Below are 20,699 nucleotides of genomic sequence, written 5' to 3'. Positions count from 1 at the left end.
ATCTTTCAATTATCTTTCTACCTACACAATTTCCAGCTCGATTCATCACAGATTATTAAAAGAGAAAAAATATATACATATATTTATTCGTTGCTGTGTATTTTGTCCTATTCTTCCAAAATTACGTCCAAATTAGGCAGCGTTTACTTAATCACGCGTTCTAAATATTTTATGGCTGTACTTTGATCTTTTCTTCAATAAAATTACGCTTGAATTACACAACGTTCACCTAACCTTTATTTTGCTGAAGTGATCCGAGTGCCCATTTCATTTGTGAAACAATTTTTTTTTTATGTTCTAGTAGGCTTACCGCCCCGAAATTTCACAAGTGAACTACATTTTTTATCTGTTGTGGTTTCATTTTACGCCAAAACACTTTTTTGGTATGATTGTGGCTCAAGTAATCAGGTTTTATTTTTTTATATGCCTATTTCTACCGAAGTAGTACGCGGGTACACGGAAAGAATAACTTTTGCTAAAATAAAGATCTGAAAATAATTATGTTAAACCATTAAAAAAGTTATACTGGACGTTCAAGTTGGTTACACTATAATGTCAAAAATTTTGACATTATAAATGTCAAAATTTTTTGCAGCGGTATTATCGTACTTGACCTTACATAATTATTTTAATAGTCCAACATGAAATTGTTTGCTGATCTGTATCTAGCTAAATTTTTAGATACTACAATAAAATTGTCCTTTCCGTGTACCTATATGTATTTCGTATGGAAATTCAATGAAAAAAGTCAAAATTTACATTTTTTTTGCATTTTTATGTAAATGTTTTATTCATTTGCTTTTTCATCCATAGTGTTTTAATTATACAAAATATTATAAAAAATAATATAAAAAATATATATATTATTTATATAAAATAAAAATGCTTTTCGGCAGAAAATTAAACTAGATAAAAAAATGTAGTTTATTTGTATTCGTAATTTTGGAGCGTTAGAACCATTAGAACAAAAAAAAATTGCGTTCTTGATTAATTTATAACAATAATTTTTACTGTAAATTACGCACGAACAGCGGTGGCTTAAAAAGCTTAAACAATTGTTCTGAGATTGATTAATTCATAGAGCCGCGTGTACATTTTTATTCATAAAAAAAGAATCGTTTCACAAATAAAATGGGTACCTGGGAACCTCTTCGGTAAAGTAAGGGTTAATCATGCGTTTCAGATTTTTCTACTTTCAATCTCCAGATATCATGACAATGATTTAGGCTACGGATATTGGATCTCGAAATAGATTGCTGGGAACTAAGCAATTATGGTTTCCACTCTGCTTTCACTGGCCGACTGACCGCGCGGTTAGATCCTATTTTTCGCCCGGCTTTCGTCGTCGCATCGATTTGAGGTAGTTGCCACTAGATTCTCGCCGAATTAACGAGAGAATGTGCAACAGTACAAATCACGTAATGCGGTAGCGCGCGTGACGCATAGCAAATAATTAATAAATCGCAGGAGCAATCACTGCGCCGATGAATAAATTACGGTGCAATCAGCGCCGATTCCCGTTGTTCCGTGAGCATCAGTTCTTCATTACTTTCACGACCGCGGGGAGTCGTCGATTTTTCGCGTTGGACGTTCCGCGAGTTCGGCAATGAACAAACGTCTCCCCGGAATTAAAGCTTTCGCTCGCCGAAGGTAATTTCCAGGATTCGGGATGAAATTGTACGTTGGAATAAATTATGCGCCGCGCAGAAAGCACCGAGTCGAAATAAATTATACGTGTGTAGAATGAATCACGCGAGTGCGGCGCGAGTAGTATCTCATTCCTCCAGCTGAGAGTAGAAAAATTACATGGGAACAAGTTAAGCGGCTTGATGAAGTTTGACTCCTTAACCCCGGATTTCCATTATATATATAATATTTTACGTAGGAAGTACCTCGGAATCTTCTTATCTATACTGAATAATTTTCTTTAATGTTTCGTAACTTCGCTCCCTCTCCCATAGCATTAATTAAAAAATACATTTTTGAAAGAGAATATCGCGTTATACGTAAGTCTTCAAGGAACAGAAATGTATTCAAATCTCTGCATGCGAGCGAAAATCACGCGAAAATTACCCGTACCATAATTTCTCTTATAGAAAAGATTCGCTTTTTGCAGTACAAAAATATTGACCTTTTATGTTACGTTCGCGATGGAAATTAGAAATGAAAATGTACCAGACAGTTCCCTCCTGAAACTCGGAAATAACTCGAAGCGAGAAGACCCGACCTATATATAGTTATATATGATCGACGCCACGAGTGCTACATGCGTACGTACTTTATCTATCACGCGACGTAGCATTGTAGACGGATTAAACGCATATTTTTCGTGTATACAATATTCATCATCCCTACGTTTACATCTCACATCTCGTTTCCGCCTGTCGATAGAGAGCACGCGTTTAGTCATATTTGCGATTTACGTGAATTTTTTTTTCCCGCCGTTCGGTCCGCGCATTGTTTTTCGTTTTTTTTTTCCTATCTTCCGTACAGCGTGCAAGCGAAAAGCTGTCAAAAGCGGTTGCGAGGTCGCTTTGAAAAGCACATGCTTGCGAATATTTTCGGCGATTTCTATCCTCGCTGCGAGTTTTCCCTTAATTCCGCGCGCTAGTAATCATTTATATGTTAATTCCACTTGAAAGAAAAAAAAGACAGTGGTTGACATATTTGCTGGAATAATTTTTTCCTTGAAAAAGCTCTGTACACACGTGAAACTCGCGGCACTAAAAATCTAACGTTTGTGAGAACGTTTATGCGGTGTAAAATGAAATGCAAATGACCTTCTTGTCACTTACCGAGTTGATAAAATATAATTTATATATAAGAAAATCAGCTTCTCTATCTCTTTCTCTCGAAACTTGCCGTTTCTGGCATTTAGCAGTGGTCAAAGATTTTTTGACATCGCGTGTTCCAACAAGAGTCCAATCTATTTTTAATTTTTTAATCTTTTAAAAATATCAACAGTAATATTTTATTGCAGCTCGCGTGGTCCCCAGGCGACAGCACGACAACCTCAATCTCTCTCAAAATCGCTCGCTTCAAAATTAATCACGGCGAACGACGCGTGACGATCATTACTAGCGAGTCTTGCAGGAAACCGTAATGTCCATACATGCGTAATTTTATATAATGCAGCAGTATAACTACAAACGCGGATTCGCGTTTAATTACCCTCCTGGGTGAGATCGCTTTGTTGACTTGACTTTAATAAAAGCGGACGACTTTGCTTTCGTTTACTCACGCTGTAAAGTGTGGAGAAGCTGAAATACAAACTGCTGCACCCTATTATCCGGCTGTTTTCCTTTTCGAGAGACTGATTTTTCCGTGGAACGAACTGTTCGTACCTCAAATACGCGTGCCGTGAATCGAGAGGCAATTTTGTGATAAATTACTTACTTTAATTGCCCAGTGCATTAGATATACAACTGATGTTAAATTAATATCGACCAGCAATTTCCGATTGGTATTTGGAGCATAACTGACAAAAATCATTCTTCAAATAATCAAATAAAAAGAACGCGTCTCATAAGGTTGCCTGTCTCGTCGCAAAATAGCTCGGATGATAAGAATTTAAATATTCTACTCGCATACTTATATCGGCTACATATTTTTAAAATCTCTTATATTTTATACACTGAGTCAAGATTTTAATGGAATACCGCATTTTATATTGTAGCTCGTTGTGCTTTTTTCGAAATTATTTTGTATTGTTTGCTCAATGTATATATTTTTTTTTCAGTATTCCCTTTGCCATTTTTACATTTCACGTTCAAAGAATAGCTCTGTGTGGTATTTCGCACTCGTTCTCATGCAAATAATCACCCTGAGAGTAATCTGAGGTTTTACCGTCTCTCTAATTCAAGTCAAAGAGACGACGCTTCTGACGTTTCTCTTTTGGCACACAGCGCTGCTTTGTAGGGTAGAGTTACACATGTAATTAGACGCTAAACGTTGAGAGAATATATTTAGAATGAATGAATCCAAGTGCAATATTAAATTGAATCCCGGCATGGAATTATATAAATTAAACGCTGCGTCGCTTTTGGACGCCCTGTTGTGCTACGTCATTAATACCGAGCACAAATTGGACATCGCGTTAATTTGTGAGCGTAGAAAAAACGGAGGAACTCGATTTAGTTGGAAAAAAGGTAAATTATATCGCGTAAAACAAACTATAAACGTAACAAGAGTAAATTACACATTAACGATATAAACCAATCAAAAGAAAAAAAAAATTACGTGATGTAATAACGATAAAAACGATGTATCATAAGTTAATAATTCGCAAATCTCCGTCTCACACAATAATAAAAATTTTATAATCGGAAAAACATTTAATGTTATTCCAGATTGTAAATTCCAGCTCACCAGTTACGTGGCGCATTATACCACACGCGCTATCAATGGCGAATGAAAATACGTCACTTTCAGCAATTTTTTTCAGCAATAATTGGTGCTTGAATAATCAGTTAATAATAACAGATCGCGTGACGCATGGAATAAGAAAAATGAACATTAACCTTTGTAATCTCCATTCTTATGAAGCCGCCTTCGTGATATAAAATTAAACTCTTACTTTTTTTTCGTACGGTTACTCCGAAGTTACTGGAAGATGATGCTAAAATGCTAATAACGCGCGACACACGGTTCATCCGCTGTTATGCACTTCCTTGAAAAACCTCCTCCTCCATGATGTGACATAAGTCATTCGACACACATACACATGCATACTAGAACGAGCCGCGCCATAATTCCCGCCCGTGATCCACGCTAATAACTTGACGTTATACACAGAATTTCTCATCGCGCCGCGCGTATCAAGAGTAATATTTGTTCTCTTTCAAAAAAGCACGCTTATATATACACGAAAAATTTTAAAACTTCCCAAAAAAAGATTTATTCAAGAAAAAATATACTATAAAAAATTACGTTGCTCGTTCCGCTTTGCGGAAGTAATAAAGTTAATAACATAAGTCATTATATTTAACAGTCGTCAGTACCGCACGAATAATAAGCTTCGGCAATGACAGAACAAATGTACTCGATAAACCGCGCGGATGTTATAACCGAATAAGAGAGCTTAGACAATTGCTTGACTGTATTCATCATAACGTCAACGTTTTACATCTTGACCATGGAATTAACTCACAGGATTTTTGTATGCGCATACATTAAGAAAGAGAAGTTGTTAAATTGATAAAATTTTTCAACTTGATTAAATTTCTTTAGTTCAAGTATTTATACATTTAACTTAAGTACATGAATATTTAAACTGAAGAAATTTAATCAAGTGAACAACTTGATTAAACTGTTTTTTGTTGGTGTAAATATCATTGAAAAATACGCTTTTCCCTTATAGAGATGTAATACTAACAGTATTAAATTAACCAATAATTATTGGATCCCTCGTACAATAGAAGAATATTAGAAATTAGAAATAGGAATTAAAATTTTAGAATCAGTTTTTTCAACGAGCATTATAAATAAATAATAAGTTACGTTGTATCTTGTACGGCACATTTATGTTTCATATTTTATTCATATCCATTGTGCGTTACGTTTAATATTCATTGAAAAAACTGAGTCTGAAATTTTAATTCCTATGATTAATATCTAATATTCCTCTATTATGCGCAGGACTTTACTTATTTTGAGTATTAAAACTGTTGGTTAGTACTTAAGTAATAATTAATGACCAATTTAATACTGCCAGTAATTACATTTCTGTAAGACTTTAACAATCAGAAATTCTAAAGACGGAAAAGTTTGCAATTAGTAAGGCAAGAAATTTGACGTAATTTCTTATTTGCTCTCTTTCTAATACATAAATTATTGTATAATTTCATGTATGTTACGAAATTCGCATCCATAAATTGCAGAATGCCTCAACTAAATAATTTTTTCTTTCTAATTATATTTATCGATCGTTTCTTTACATGTTGAACTATTTTTATTATCATGTCTGCTGTAAAACGTTCTAATAATGTAAATTGTTTGTTTCTAAACACTAAAAAGAGTTCGGCTAAGTACAGAACCGAAACATGTTTGTTCAATTTAAATAAAAGCAAAATATTTTATATAAATAAATTATCTTCTTTTGCTCGCCATTTGCTTATTCACTTTTCTGTTGCTTTTCTATATAACGAACTTGTCTTGTATTTGCATTGAATGTTGATAATTTAATACAAGAAAGCTCTACGCGCGACGATTTCCCATAATTTTTAAAAGATAATCTGTGAAGATCTGCGCAACGAGGTGCGGAAATGAAGAGTATCAAAGAGCGGATGTTCCCAAAAGCGATTCGAAGCCACCGCATCGCTATCGAATGCTTTTAAATGCGTTCCTTTTTTTCCCAACAAAGGCCTGTTTACGACGATAGAGCATATGCATCAATATGTGTATAACAAGTTGCATGCACGCATGGCCGCGCGCATGAAACGGGCGTGACACCCCCCAGGCATAAACGAGATATTAATGCGATGACGATCACTTTTGCCTCGTGACGGATTTAAATGACGCTTTTAAATGGCCGGAGCAGATTTAAATGGCGACGCGTAGCGCTGGAATATCGGAAAAATTAACGATCACGCACAGCTGGAGCGTTGAAACCGAGAGAATGGATTTTATTCGTGATTAAATAAAGGAAGTCGATAGTATCGACTGCGTGTACGCGAGCGGATTATTTATCGCGTGCGAAAGATACGTCTCGAATGACAAAACCGCGATCCTAAATTTTCGTGAGTTAATATCGCTAATGTCGTCATCGGAACGCCCACGCGCGAGTTATATACATGGCAGGACCAAACCCCAAATTTCCGTGAGCGCGAATTAATTTCCAGTTTTCGAGCGCCTCCGTTAATTTACGGTGCAACGCCGTGCCTAAATTTTCACGGGCCTTAGTATTATTTGTATGCCGCTATCGGAAATCTCGCATTGAATTAAATTGGAACGGCAGCGGCCCGTCAATGCGCAGTTAAAAATTCACGCGCGCGCCAATATATAGCGCTATATTATTAATTTAATAACTATTATTATATTATCACCGTTATTGAAACGCCCACTATTGAATTCTGCATCGCGTGACAAACCCCGGACTTCCATGGGAGTGTGATAAAGTACCATCTCCCCGAAACGCCCCCGTTAATTTGTGGTGGCAACGAACCATTTGGGCGAATTCGAAAATGTCATTGCAGCGCGACTTTCGCAAAGCACAAAATTACACACGGCAAATTCGAGATTTTTCTGACAAGTTCAATTAAGTTAAAATCCAAAATACATTACTCAAAAAAGTCCCGAAACTTTTGTCCAAAATAATTTGAATATTAATACGTATGCCTCTAAAATATGAGCTTGAATTATCGTCCCGTTTCTGATATATGTAAACCGTTCAAATATTGCAGATTTTTCCGTATTTATTTTTTTTTTTTTACCGTTTAATGCGACACGAATTTTCATACAGCATCGAAACCACATATAAAAAGTTAATAAAAAATGAGTATCAAATAGTTGAATTCGTGTGGAATATGTAACAAGACCGCAAATATTTAAAATTTAAATGAATAAAATTCTTGATTTTATAAATTTTCTCGAAAATTGAGAAAATCTAGTAAGTATGGCAATGTCGCACTTTCAAGGAGTTATCTTTCGTTACGTAATACGTAAGTTTCCTTTTTTAAATTTAAATTAATTTATTTCATTGTGTTTGAGTTAATATCGTAAGTGTACAAAATGCTTGGCTTTTTTTATTTTTAGATTTTACAGCGATAAATATTTCGTTTAAATGTCGAGATATGTTTGAGTCTGTCGTTGACTCGCACAATTGAGGAGACCTGTAGCAGAAGACCTTGTATAATGAATGATAGACACGAGACTCTTACATATGAACAGTAGAATCACGAACATCGCGGTAGACCAGCAATAGAGTACAGATTATTTATGGACGATGGCATGAAAAATGTTCGCGTCACGTTTTCGGAAGTAATAAAGAGTCCTTAAAAAGGTTTACGTCTCTTCAACGAACTACATGTTCTTTACTACAATTTTTATCAGAAGTGCTCGCGTCTATCATTCATTCTACGTTTTACGTTTGTACTACAGGCCGCAAAACACATAGATTCAAAAATGTCTCGAAGCCTTCGTATCAAGTAATTTAGACGTTAATATATATGCATGGAAAATGCGAGCTCGAATTACCGTCCCGTTCCTGACACATAATCGTTCAAACATTTCGCAGATTTTTTCGTATTTACCATTGTAGTGTAACCATTTCCGTCGTGATGCGAATTTTTATACAACATCGAAACCACTTTCGAGAAGTTAGTGAAAAACGAGTCTCAAGTATTTGAATTCGTGAGAAAGTATGTGTAACAAGACCGTAAATATCGTATGATATTAAAGTTTGAGCGAATAAAAGTCTTGATTTTATAAATTTTCTCGAGTATCGAGGAAGTCTAGTAGGTGTGGCAGCGTTGCACTTTCAAGGAGCGGCAAGATTATCTTTCATTACGTGGTACGTAGATTTCCATTTTTCGTCTTGAATTAATTTATTTCATTATCCCTGGTAGAAATTGAATCTCATGTTTGTCTAGTCATGAAATGGAAAAATTGTTTCCTACATGGCTACTATCTATCTCCATAGTAATGTAACGCTCACTTCTAAGTAGCTATCTAATCTGAACTATTTATAATTCATAACTTAATATACTTTTATTGTATCCTGTTATTTATTCAGTATTTACAGTTTTTCAATCACTAAACAGATTTTTTTCTAAACGAGATAAACTCAATTTGATGCTTCCAGAAAAGATCGAGGTTTTGTGGACATTTAGTGTCTAAACGGTAGTCAGCTTATATATTTTTGAAAACACAGAGCCATTCCTACTATCATTTTCATGAACAGTGACCAGACAGCACAAAAACTGAAATAGTAACCAGCGACGAGTTAAAAGATCTAATCTAGATATAGCTAGCAACTAAATTCTGAATCAGATCAACAAGAATCGATACGAGGACGATTTAATATTGTAAGTGCGCAAAATGCTCTTTTTTTTTACGTAACGATTTCGTTTAAGTTTAGAAATATGTTTGAGTCTGTCGTTGACTCGGATAATTGAGGTTTAACTACCTTAATCACACGAGACGGTCACACAGACGATACCGGCATTAGACGTGCCACGACAAATGTTGCGCGTGCAGTTAAAAACGCTTCTCCCGCATTTAGAATCGCGGTTTCATTACGCTGGGCGCGCAATTAACGCCTCTCCTCGCGCGCGCGCGCGCGCGTGCCAGCCGCCAACATAATGGTCGACGACCGCTACGACCGTGGATGCAGATCATTTTCGAATTATAAGGGGATCGATTGGCGGGACAGCGATACAGTCGCGATACGCAAATTGTTTGTAATATTGCCAATTTATAGGATGTTTTATCGCGCGTTACACAGAAGTGGCCGCTTTCAAAACTGCATTAATGTTACATGAAGCACTGTTAATTATTACCGGGGGTAATGGGCGTTATTAATAGAGATGCGTTGTTACGGCCGCAACAGGGGGTGTCGCGGACCGAAAAGAAACGGAATAAATCTCGCAGCGATGTGCGACGCGGCGCGGCGGTGCAGCTTTATCGAGTCTCTCTCTCTCTCTCTCTCTCTCTCTCTCTCTCTCTCTCTCTCGATTTCGGGATGGAAAAAGGAAAATATCCTTGACATCGCAGCCGCCACCGGGAAAAAAATATCGAGGCTAATTCAGATTACGAATATCCTCTTTTCGCAGCTTTTAACTGCATTTACAAAAAGAAGTGCCAATTAACTCTCTACTGCCAGTTGCTTTTATGTAACGAGTCAGGTATACAACAGAGAGAAAACAATCCGCGCTTTTTTAATGATATTTACAGCATCTCTCTCTCTCTCTCTCTCGCACGCGATTTTCGCATAGCGCAGTGCTCTGCTACGAAAAACGTATAATTGAAACTTTTTATATACGCGATAAAAGCCCGTCCTCCAACCTCGAATAGGTCGTTCTGAAATAATGATAAAAAAGATACGTGCAACACGGAGAGAGAGTCAAATCGATCAGTATCGAGGACTACGAGTCTTCTTTACACAGCCTACGTCTCTCGCCACCCACGCTGGATGCTCGTACACATACGCACACACACACATACACACATATACACACACTCCTCGCGGGCGTGTTAAAATTTCCATGGACGATGAACGTCGCGAGCGTCGCGTTTCAAGAACCTATGGGACTTGTGATGCTGAACGATGGACACGCGGAAAATAAGCGGCTCGTACAAAATGCGAACGCATTTTGTCTTCTATTTTACATCGCGCTTTCTCCTGAGCTCGCTACACTGGGGGAAAAGTGTTTCATATTTACGATTGTAACTGCATGGTAAAATGACTATAGCTAGAAGCTCCATTTTTAGTTATTTCTGCAATAATGTTAAGTAATAATAAACCGAAAAAAATTCGCTGAAAAACTTATAAAATATTCACTCGAAAAAAATGTTTTGCTGATGTAGGTAGATTCCTAGGTGTCGCAATAAAAATTTATCGCTGCTAAAATACTGTTTGTCACATATAGAATTTATAGCAGCAACATTTTAGCAATACCATTTACAAAATTTAGATCTCATTACCAATTAAATCAAATTTTATAACAGGTATGATTGACTTTAACACGAACAGGTACCACAGAAAAATAGTCTTTCAAAATTTCACAAACGGTTCAGATATAAATTCTGTTTCTATTATTTAGATTGATTGAGTATCAAATATGTGCAGTATCACAATATTTGCTAATCACTTATCTATTCAAATTAAGTTTCTGCAGCCAAAAAATTGTGGCTGTATTTGCAAGATCAATTTTTTGAGCGTTTAGCCTGATGCGATCAATTAATAAACATTGGGTTCATTCAACAATTGTTTAGGTAGGTATAATTCATTCATGTCAACCATTCAAATTTTTTAATCGAGAATTAATTGGACCGATTCAATTTTTAATTGAACGTATCGGACTAAATATTTTAATCTTTCGATAAATTTTTTTTCTGCGTGTGATCACAGTTCTATCAATTATGAAAAAATGTTTTATAGTTAGTCAAAAATGAATAAAAATTATTGTTAAATTATGATAACCGCAACTATTTTTCAAGAATTGAACCAATTCAAATTTTAATTGAACGGATCAGACTAAATATTTTAGTTTTTCAGCAATTTTTTTCTCGATGTAATCGAATTTATAATCCTATCGACTATGAAAAAATTTATATAGTCAATAAAAAATGAGTAAGAATTATAATTAAATTAATTGCGGCCATTTTTTTCTTTCAGTATACAAATAATGATTTGATGATAAAATGCGTCCCGGCGATCACGTTGCCTAGCCCTTTTTTCTCGTGACTTAATATTACAGTCATGCTCTCTCGTTGAGAAACATTCGATTATTTCTGAAGTCATTAAACGTAGCGAGATTTTTTTAATTCTAGCACTCTTAAAAAAAAGACGGAGTCTTTTACGATACTGCTTCGCATAATAGAAAATAAAAAAAAAATATATATATATATCAAGCCAATTAACAATATGCCAAATACTTAAATAAGTACTGTGAATAATTTTCCTATGTCAAGCCCTGTCCTGCGGTGCATTTAGAAGATCGCGGAGTGAGAGGAGAGTTTAGGCCGGCCTGTTACGCAGTTTCGCGAAAAGGGGGCCCGGGATTAAAAAGCGGTCATTGATCGCGCCGTTTGACAGCCGCCATGGCAGCGGGCCGGAGTATCGCGGCGGAGTACATCGTCACGTTGATTTCGGAGCGAAGGAAAAAGCCGGAGTTCGCGGCACACTACATCGATCCGCGGTCAGAGGCGCCTTGCTGCGCCTGACATTTCCCTGGCTCAAGGGTGAAAGCGTCGCGTGAGCGAGCGAGCAAGCGAGCTCCCCTCGCTCGTTGTCACCGAATATACGTCGTTCGCACCTTACTCACCGCTCGCGCGCCGGTGGAAAAAAGAGCCACGAGAACAAGAAAGAGAATGTATGAGAGTGAGAGAGAGAGACGGTGCGGAGTTCTTACCTGCACCCGGCAGACCGACAGGACGCCGAGCAGTGCGGCCAGCGCCAGCATCCCCTTCATCCTCTTCTTCCTCTTCCCACCTACGATCCCACGATTCACGTCGAGAGAGTAAAGCCCGCTCCGAGGATACCTCACGAATCCTCCGCGGCCAGGATCCCTGCTCTCGCCGTCCCTTCCGTCTCTCGCTTCCCGCGGACGCGGTGAGCGCGACGTGCGTCGTAACTCGTGTGCCCGTGCGCGAAAACGGGACGGCCGACTCGTCGTCGTATAACTTGCGTATATGCGATTACTTCGATATGTACGGCGCGCGCGATAACACCCGTCGTGATACCACCGAGAGCGCAGCGTACTACTGCCGCCGCTGCCGCTGGGTGGGTCGCTCGCTCGCTGCTCTCCCTCTCGCCTCGCCGTGAGAGCAAGATGGCGGCGCGCGTCGGCGGCCGGTGCGCCGCGCCGCGCCGTCCGCCGAGGTCCGCGCAGCCAATCGCCGCGCGGCCGCCCGTTCGTCGGCGCGCGCGCATGCGCGCCAGCGTCAGTCGATAATGTGGCGGGAACGCCGCCGGTTCAAACGCGGCGCTGGCCGGCGTGCCGCGCCGCGCCGCGCCGATGAGCGACTTTCGCGATTCGATTAGACAATTAACGCGCGGACCGCCGCGAGGATTTCAATTAACTCGGTCGGTGCCTAACCGGGGACACGGCATGCCCGGCGTTGCGGCTGAATAAACGCGCTTCGTAACAAATACACTACCCAATTTCGATTCCCCTCTTTTCTTCTTTGGCGGATATGGCGAATCGATAGCTCGTTCGATTCGCGCGAGTCTAGGCGAGAAAATACGTCTCTTCGTATTCCGAGATGAGACTGCAATTTGTTTTTTTTTTATTTTTTTTTGTTATTTTTTTAATATAGATTATGACAAAAGGACCGCAAATGCATGGTAGATGCTATTTTAATTATTTCAAATCCTCTTGCGTGATAAAGATATTGGTAATATAATATAATGTAATTTTGTATATTTTGATCAATCGGACGATGCTTAATTGCATTAGTTTGCTTTCGTTGTTATCGTTTTTCAATAAAACTAATAAACGTCGGCGTCCTTAATTGAAGGATTCGATTCCGCGCGAGAATATATACGAGAGATAGGAAATTTTATATAAGTATTAATTATACAATTTTATTCTCAATCTCACATCTTTTTCCTTTATTCCAATAGAATTATTTTTCCAGATTATACTTTTATATATATGGTTTCGTATTTTTTTACTGTAATATTGTGAAAACATTGAAAATTGATATTGGAAATTGGCATTGAGTCCATTCGTGCGAGATTAAACGTAAATTTTAATATACAACTCCCCAGTTTATGCGTCAATATCTTTGATTTATTTGAATCCTGGCACACATTACCGTTGTCCCGTTTGCATTATTCGATGTTTAAGTAGCGCACTGTACATGTGTGTTTAACGAGTTTGCTTGTGGTCCTAAATTACAGAGGCGTAAAGAGACCGTAAACGCTATTGTCAGAATTACGGAAATCTCTGAATTTTCGTAGGTCTGGCGAAATATTTCCGAATAGAATTATTACCAACTTTGTTTTCTGCGTAATTGAAGCGGTTCCCGGAATAACGTTGTTGCCTGCGTCACGCCACTTTCCAAACTTTACAGGGATTAATAAAAGCATTTGTTTGACAGAATATCCAACGAAGTTGCTATTGCACCTCGTAACATTTTAATAACGCGGTATTCATATGCATCTCGGTATAAACAAATTGCACGCGCTATTTAATTTGCTTCTGAATTTTAACCCTTCGTGGTCACACGTGGTTTATTTGATCCCAAAAATATTTCAGGCTCTATATCTTTAAGGTCAATTTTTTTATCAAAAAAAAAAAAGATTAAAAACTAAAAGAATCATGATTTTTTTTAGTAAAACTCATTTTTTTTTAATGTTTACCTTTGCAATTTTTTTTAATATGCTACACTTAAAATTTTTATAAAATTGTAATTCTATTTTCTACGATGTTTGAAATATGTTTAGTAATTTTTTTTACTTCAAAAGACAAAAATTATGAATAGGCCAGTGGTCGGTTAAATGCACTAAAAGTGTTTCGATTCCGAACCATTAAAAGAAGACAGGATGGCGAGGTAAAACGAGGTATCCATTGCATAACACGATTCAAATGCAGGAGAATCACAATGAAACATACGCGTTAGATGTGACCTCTCGGTCGTTGAAAGTTTCTAGAAAAGTAGTTAACTGCATTATTGAGTTAGACCATAATTTATACTTTTTTTGCAATTTTTTCTGATTTTATTTCATTTATTCACTTGTGACTATAATATTAAATTATAGTATACTTTTAAAGTGCATCTTGTCTACAGGGATATCCCGTCTTATCTCACCCGTGGGGCAAGATGGGAAGAAACGACTTTTATATAAAATAAAATAATTCTTTGAAGATTTTATTTAATGGCAATTATATTGAAGAATTGATATCGACAGAATGTTTAAGAAGCAAAGATGATTCGTTGATTATAAAAACCTATATAGCTTTTATTCATCATCAAACCTTATCTACCTCGTTTTGCTTTACTTTCCGCTACGAAACTTTCAAGAGATGTGATCACGAGAGTTAATAAACGAAAAGACTCCTTCCCTAATCGCGGGGCTTTATTACAAGAAATGTATAATACTAATTGTCTCACGAAAAAATAACCGTAACTTTGTCTACCTTGATTAATGCTACGCAATTTATTTGCACCCCGACGAAGAGAACAAAACTCTCGCGATTTCTGTGTAATTCGAGAAACGAGTGAGCGTTGAGACGACCTATCCTGGTCGTAAAAATGCGAGATGCGACTTCTTTTGCCAATTAAAAGGACTCTCTCTCTCTCTCTCTCTTACGCCGAAAGATGCCAAAAAAGAGAAAGAGAGAGAAAACCGACGAGCATGGCCAATGGCAGTCGATGAAGAAGTGAGAGTCCGCTGCAGTAAATTGATCTTCCGTTTCGTACCTATGTAAGGAAATCGAGGCGATTCGGCAATGGAGACGATAACTCTGAGTGGGAGAAGAAGGAGGAAGAGAATGGACGAGGACGAAGGGGAGACCGGGAGCTTGTGAATGGGAAACAGGGTGGTTTCAGCGGAGCAAAAGTTGAAATGTCTGCATCCATGGCAAAATCAACAACCTGTAGATACGAACTCCCGGTTGCCGCTATGGCAATAAGGTAACAAAGAAATCATGTTACCGCTCTATGGAGCACCACTCGAGGGGAGTAAGAGCGACGAGGCACCCGTGCAAATATTCCTCCGCCGAGAGATCTCGGGATCACATGTGCGCGACTGCGAACATTCGTCGGATACGGCCTTTAGAAGAGGAAAATGTTTTGTTCGACTCGACGGAGTCCTCGTTTCTCCTCGATGCCAGTGGAAAGTCCTTGATTCCCGTCACATCTCCTTAAATTCACGGTTTTTTGTACATCGCTCTCGAGTCTGCTATCAAGTAGCTACCTCGACGAAACTTTTTCTCCACCCCGTACACGGGGCCGTGAGAGTACGAGATTTCTCTTCGTAAAAATGCTGCACGTTAACGGTTGAAACGAGTTGAAGCGATTACAGAAGCTTGAGCGAATTAAAGCTGCGGGAGGTCAGAATTGATTAAAATATTTGGCTATTCCTCGGGCTATTCTATGTTCGTGAAATACTACTTTGTAACTTAGTTGCCGAAATGTTTAATTCCGGGGGTGGGAAGATAGCAAAGAGAGCGGTGGTCGGATTACAAATTCTGACGGGAATTTTGAACTCATCCCGGTTATTAAATCCATCTATTATAGAGGAGCCTACGTATAGCGAATAATTCAGAAACAGCGACAACGTATCGTCAATTTGAATTTTATCCAGGATCCTCTCCGCTGCGATAAAATACAAATCGCGGAGCGGTGTGCTCTCGGAAATGGCAAATTACAATGGCGGCGCTCTCTATTTCCGCTAATTTATATTAAAATATAATTTAACATTTTGGCCACGCCGCGCCCCGGCCGGCTTTGAGCGTTAACCAAAAGTGCATTCCGTCAAAGGATAATTTTTTAAATGTAAGCCCGGGTTTTTTTCTCACAACTTGCTTTTTATAAGCTAAAAATGAGCCCGTACTGAAGTACACGTCCGCGACATAAAAACTATGAATGATAATCCAGAACTTGGATTTTAAGTTTAAATTTTTAATACAATTTTATGGCTTTTTTCCATATCCCCCTTTGTATTATGCATTTATATGGTTTTTTATATTCCCCGCGATTACGCGAACGGCCATTAATTAAATGACCGCATTTGTTTGCCAGAAGCGGCTAACAATTACTCAACCACGACCTATCTCCTAAATTTTTTGCAAAACGCGGTTAAATAAACATAACGTTGTTTACAGCGGTCGTAACCGAAAAAAAACGATGTTTGTAGTCGATTCCCCCGTGCGTAACTACATGCAATCGTTACAACACATCGTTGGTTACGGTAATTGGCTCCGCGCGTCGAAATAGTAATTTTACCATTCGATGTATCGCATTCGCGGAGTTGCGTCGCGATACGCGCCGCTGAAATAATACGCTAACGCGGGCGCGGGGAATCCCGTGAGTTTCAAAATCAATTACGAGCTCGCGAATTGTGGCACGCTTTTATTTTCCATTTTTTTTCCTCCCTGCCTACCTCTCTCTCTTCCCATATGTTATCTTTCGCTAATGGAAAGTATGATGGAAAGAAAAAGAAAAAGAGAGAACGCGCTCCAATATCGCTCCCTCGACGATAATTATCCAGTCGTGAAGACAGCCGTGAGTCTTGAAAAGCCGCGGTGTTTCGAAATTGCGGTTTCTGGAAGGCGCCGAACTTCGTGATGAAAGCGGGAAAGGTAGCGAAATGAGAGCAGAAAGGGTGCCACCGCCGCCGCCACCGCTCTGCCGCAGCCGCAGCGTAAAGTAACGCATTAAGTTCCAAACCGGGTGGTCCGTTCGCAGCAGCGCGGCCATTTTTCAGTGATAACACCGTGAGGGCCGTCCTTGCGATAAAATGCGGCGGACAATCCGCGGTATCTTCCAACGCGAACAAATGGGACAGATGCCGTCCGGATCCGCCCCAGATAACGGGGGCCCCCCCATCACGAAACGACGTAAAAAAAACATTGTTGCTTGTTTCTTTGATTGCTCACTATCTTGTTTATTCTAACTAATTAAAATCCTTATGTAACTAGATTAACCAGATATCATCAACCGGATTGAAGATAAAGAGAAAAGGTGTAAAACAAGTCAACAAGTGATGAAGAAGAAATATAGATAAGCTATACGAAAAGTGCAACTTTACTGAAGTAAAAATTTAGTTAGAAATTTGAAAAGAATTTTTGTTGGACCATCAAAATAATTGTGTAGAATGCTGCACAAAGTTTTAAAATTCTAACCATTATCTTGAACGTCTTACAATAATTATTTATTATTTTGACGTTTGAAAATTATTCTCATGCACAGGGTATCCTAAAATTATAAAAGATTTTTTTAGAAACGATTTCTACAGAATATTTCAAGTATAAATAATTCCTAATACAAAAATATCAAGGCTACAATACTTCTCAAATTATAAATTATTAAAGTTATCCAATTGTAGCGTCTAGAATTCGCGCGTTCAGGAATGGCACTTAGCACCGTAGTAAATATCAAATGAAGGATATCAACGTACTTCATTTGATAGTTTTGACAGTTCGATTTATGTATGGCATTTTGTAACATTTAGGTTGACATTAATCTTATGAATAATTTAAATTAAATAATTACTAATAAAGAAGACAATATTCAAAAGTGACTCATTATCATTATATGAAAAATTCAAGTTTATATGTAGAAAGTCAGCCAATGTACAAAGGCATCCTCACTACTCTGCTACGTGCTATGCTTGAGGGTGCGAATTCTAGGCACTATTTGGATAATTTTGAATAATTTATGGCGCAATTGAATAATTTTAATAATTTACAATTTAAAAAGCATTATAGCTCAACATTTTCGTATTTTCGACTTAAGATGTACCGAAGAATTTGCTCATAAAAAAACCTCTGCTAATTCTGAGACACCCTGTATAAGTTTATCTAGCTAAATTTCAAGATACTTCAGCAAATTCTTTCCTAAACGGAACTGGTCATAATCAACATCAAAATAACATTAAAATGAATTACGATTAATCGAAAAGTGTTTTTAATCAATTGCAACTATTTTGACAAATCATTATGATGATATGATGACCTTTTTTCTCTGCTGTATTATATATATCGTTTAATTTAGAATAAAATCTCCTTTAATCTTTTACGAGATGAGCTTTTGCGGCTGTATGTTCTTTTGTTTCTTCATCTCGTGCAAACTACTCAAAAGTAACATAATGAGTAACGTAATGGGTAAATTAATATCTTCTAGATACTACGTAACTTGATATTAATTAAGACACGGACCGTATATTTTAACCGTGAGCAGAAAATTACGAATGCAAGCAGGAACAAAATATATATTATAAGAAAGAACAAAAACAAAATTAGACATGAATGTCAGGTAAAGGTGAATTCAAATACTTCAAACACACACGAATATAGTTTCTCGCTTTTAACCCTGGCAATGAAAACGTGACAGATCTCTATGATATTTTTTTCACCCCTACATAATCAAAAAATAAATCGGAACACCCAAGTTATAGGGATTCCAATATTTGGCTCAAAAAATCGTGAAACGAGTTCAGTGATTCCAAACGAAAAAAGAAAAAAAAACCATCTAGCCAAAAAGAAAACAAATTTAGTTTGGTCTCACTTCATAATCATCGTCAGTAGTCTGTAATCCTGCAATGTGAAAAAAAAAGAGGATAAGACAAGTCAGTGAAGGAAAAAAAAACGTGATTATAATTTATAATATTGCAAATTAAATTAGCGTAGATGAATATATATCCAATTATATTTTTTATGGAAAGTTCAAGTGAGCAAGAAGAGCGTGCTTCTGGAAAATTGAATTCTTTTGAAATTTTCGCTAGGATCAGAGGATTCTACGTCACTCGATCGCGCAACTCGCCCCGCTCGCTCGCGCGAGCGGACCGACATCAAGCGAGCCAACAACGCTCTTGTCTTTGGTCTTTTTCGGCGGGCACATGAAAATGCATGAGTAGGTAGCCTTGGCCCGTGTGCCTTCGCCCGTGTGTCGGGCACCGTAGCCGTACTGGTTACCCTGGAAACGGTATCGATTTCAACCCTCAGCTATGCAGTAGGAAACCAGCACCAGCACCATGGGGGTCTCTTCACCCTGAGTTTCGACGAGGCGCACGGAGCCCGTTTCGACAACCCGATTACAAGGGCCCTTTCTCTCTCTCTCTTCTCCCCCGCTCGCAATGCCACCTCTTTCTCTCTTGTCCTGGTCTTTCGACGGTTTGTCCTAGGACAAACCTAGCAATGAACGCTTTTCTCCCTCCTCATCTCTCTCTCTCTCTCTCTCTCTTTCACACGCACACACTTCCTATCGTTAATCGCGATCGTCTTTGTTTCGCTAACAAAGTCGTATGCACCTCTCGGCCCGAAAGTTATTATTAGCGCACCGCAAACTGCGAATAGCCCCTCGATCCTCGTAGTAGATGATGGATTTGCGGATCTTCCTAATTACACGTGGATTGCATTATCGCGAGAGTGTCGGCTCTCTGCGAGTATAATTGGAATATTCAGTCGAGATTATCGATGGGTCTGCCGCGATTGTATGCGATAATAGGGTGCAGGGTGGCAATGATGATCATTCCAAGATTCAAAGTAAACACCGTTAAATGACACAAGTAAATGACACCAGTTAATGGCCTCTATATGTGATTTTGAAAAACTTTGACAGTTTGACAGATTGAATGGGAAATCTGGCAATTCGTTTCAGTTTCCATTTGATCTACTGGTCTAGAAGTTCTCAACGATAGATCTATCAATATATAAAAAGCTTCTAGTGTAAAAAAAATTCGTCAAACGACAATTATGTTGGAAAAGCGCATCGTGGCGCGATACACGCGTCAAGTGAGTACAAAGTAAGTGATAACTCAAAACGGATGTAATTCGGGAAATTGAGGTGTTACCGCGGGGAGAGGACGACTTGGTGGAGTTCAAAAGAGAAAGAGATCCCGAGCAAGCGCCGCGACGTCGCCACGCGGTTGAAGGAACGACAATCCTAAATGCATAGAATATTTTAACGCGGGATGTTCCGAGCTTTAGCGAAAAATATTTCGGTCGATTGTTTAACTCCGAAGAAGACCGCCGTTTACGTTTTCCGACGTTTTCGTCTCTCGCGGCGGGCAGACCCGGAAGAAAGTTGGTTTTTCGTTAAAACCAACGCTCACACCCGAAAATCGTACCACGAAGTTTCGTTATTCACTTAAGTCCCTGAAATTAAATTCGCGAAATATCCCGGTAATTAAGCCTAGTGGAAAAATTTTCCATTAAGGAAAAATCTACTCGGAGAGCCCTCGGAGACACTGTCCGTAAAATATTACGTCGTAAACTCCACGACACCATATATACTGCGGAGAGGAAGAAGGTATCCACGTGTAAATTTCTCGATAAATTCGAAGCGGGAAATTCGATGCGAGCATTTGT

The 20,699-nt window shown here is 38.4% G+C and overlaps 1 protein-coding gene across 3 annotated transcripts in view; it reads right to left on the bottom strand.

Moving 5' to 3' along the window:
• Nucleotides 1-12,461, bottom strand: part of LOC105198585 (amyloid-beta-like protein) — a 62,730-nt gene extending 50,269 nt beyond the window's left edge. The window contains exon 1 of one of the 3 annotated variants that reach the window (XM_026135984.2): nt 12,072-12,461. In XM_026135984.2, coding sequence (XP_025991769.2) covers nt 12,072-12,131 — 60 coding nt within the window. In that variant the 5' untranslated portion in view covers nt 12,132-12,461. The remainder of the gene's footprint in view (nt 1-12,071) is intronic. The other 2 variants (XM_026135983.2, XM_026135982.2) reach the window with 2 other exon arrangements.
• Nucleotides 12,462-20,699: the final 8,238 nt, after the last annotated feature.

This window comes from Solenopsis invicta, chromosome 8 (genome assembly GCF_016802725.1).
Source record: "Solenopsis invicta isolate M01_SB chromosome 8, UNIL_Sinv_3.0, whole genome shotgun sequence".
In the NCBI taxonomy this organism is placed as follows: Eukaryota; Metazoa; Arthropoda; class Insecta; order Hymenoptera; family Formicidae; genus Solenopsis; species Solenopsis invicta.
Note: the sequence above shows the minus strand (reverse complement) of the source record. Positions and strands in the feature narration are given on the sequence as shown.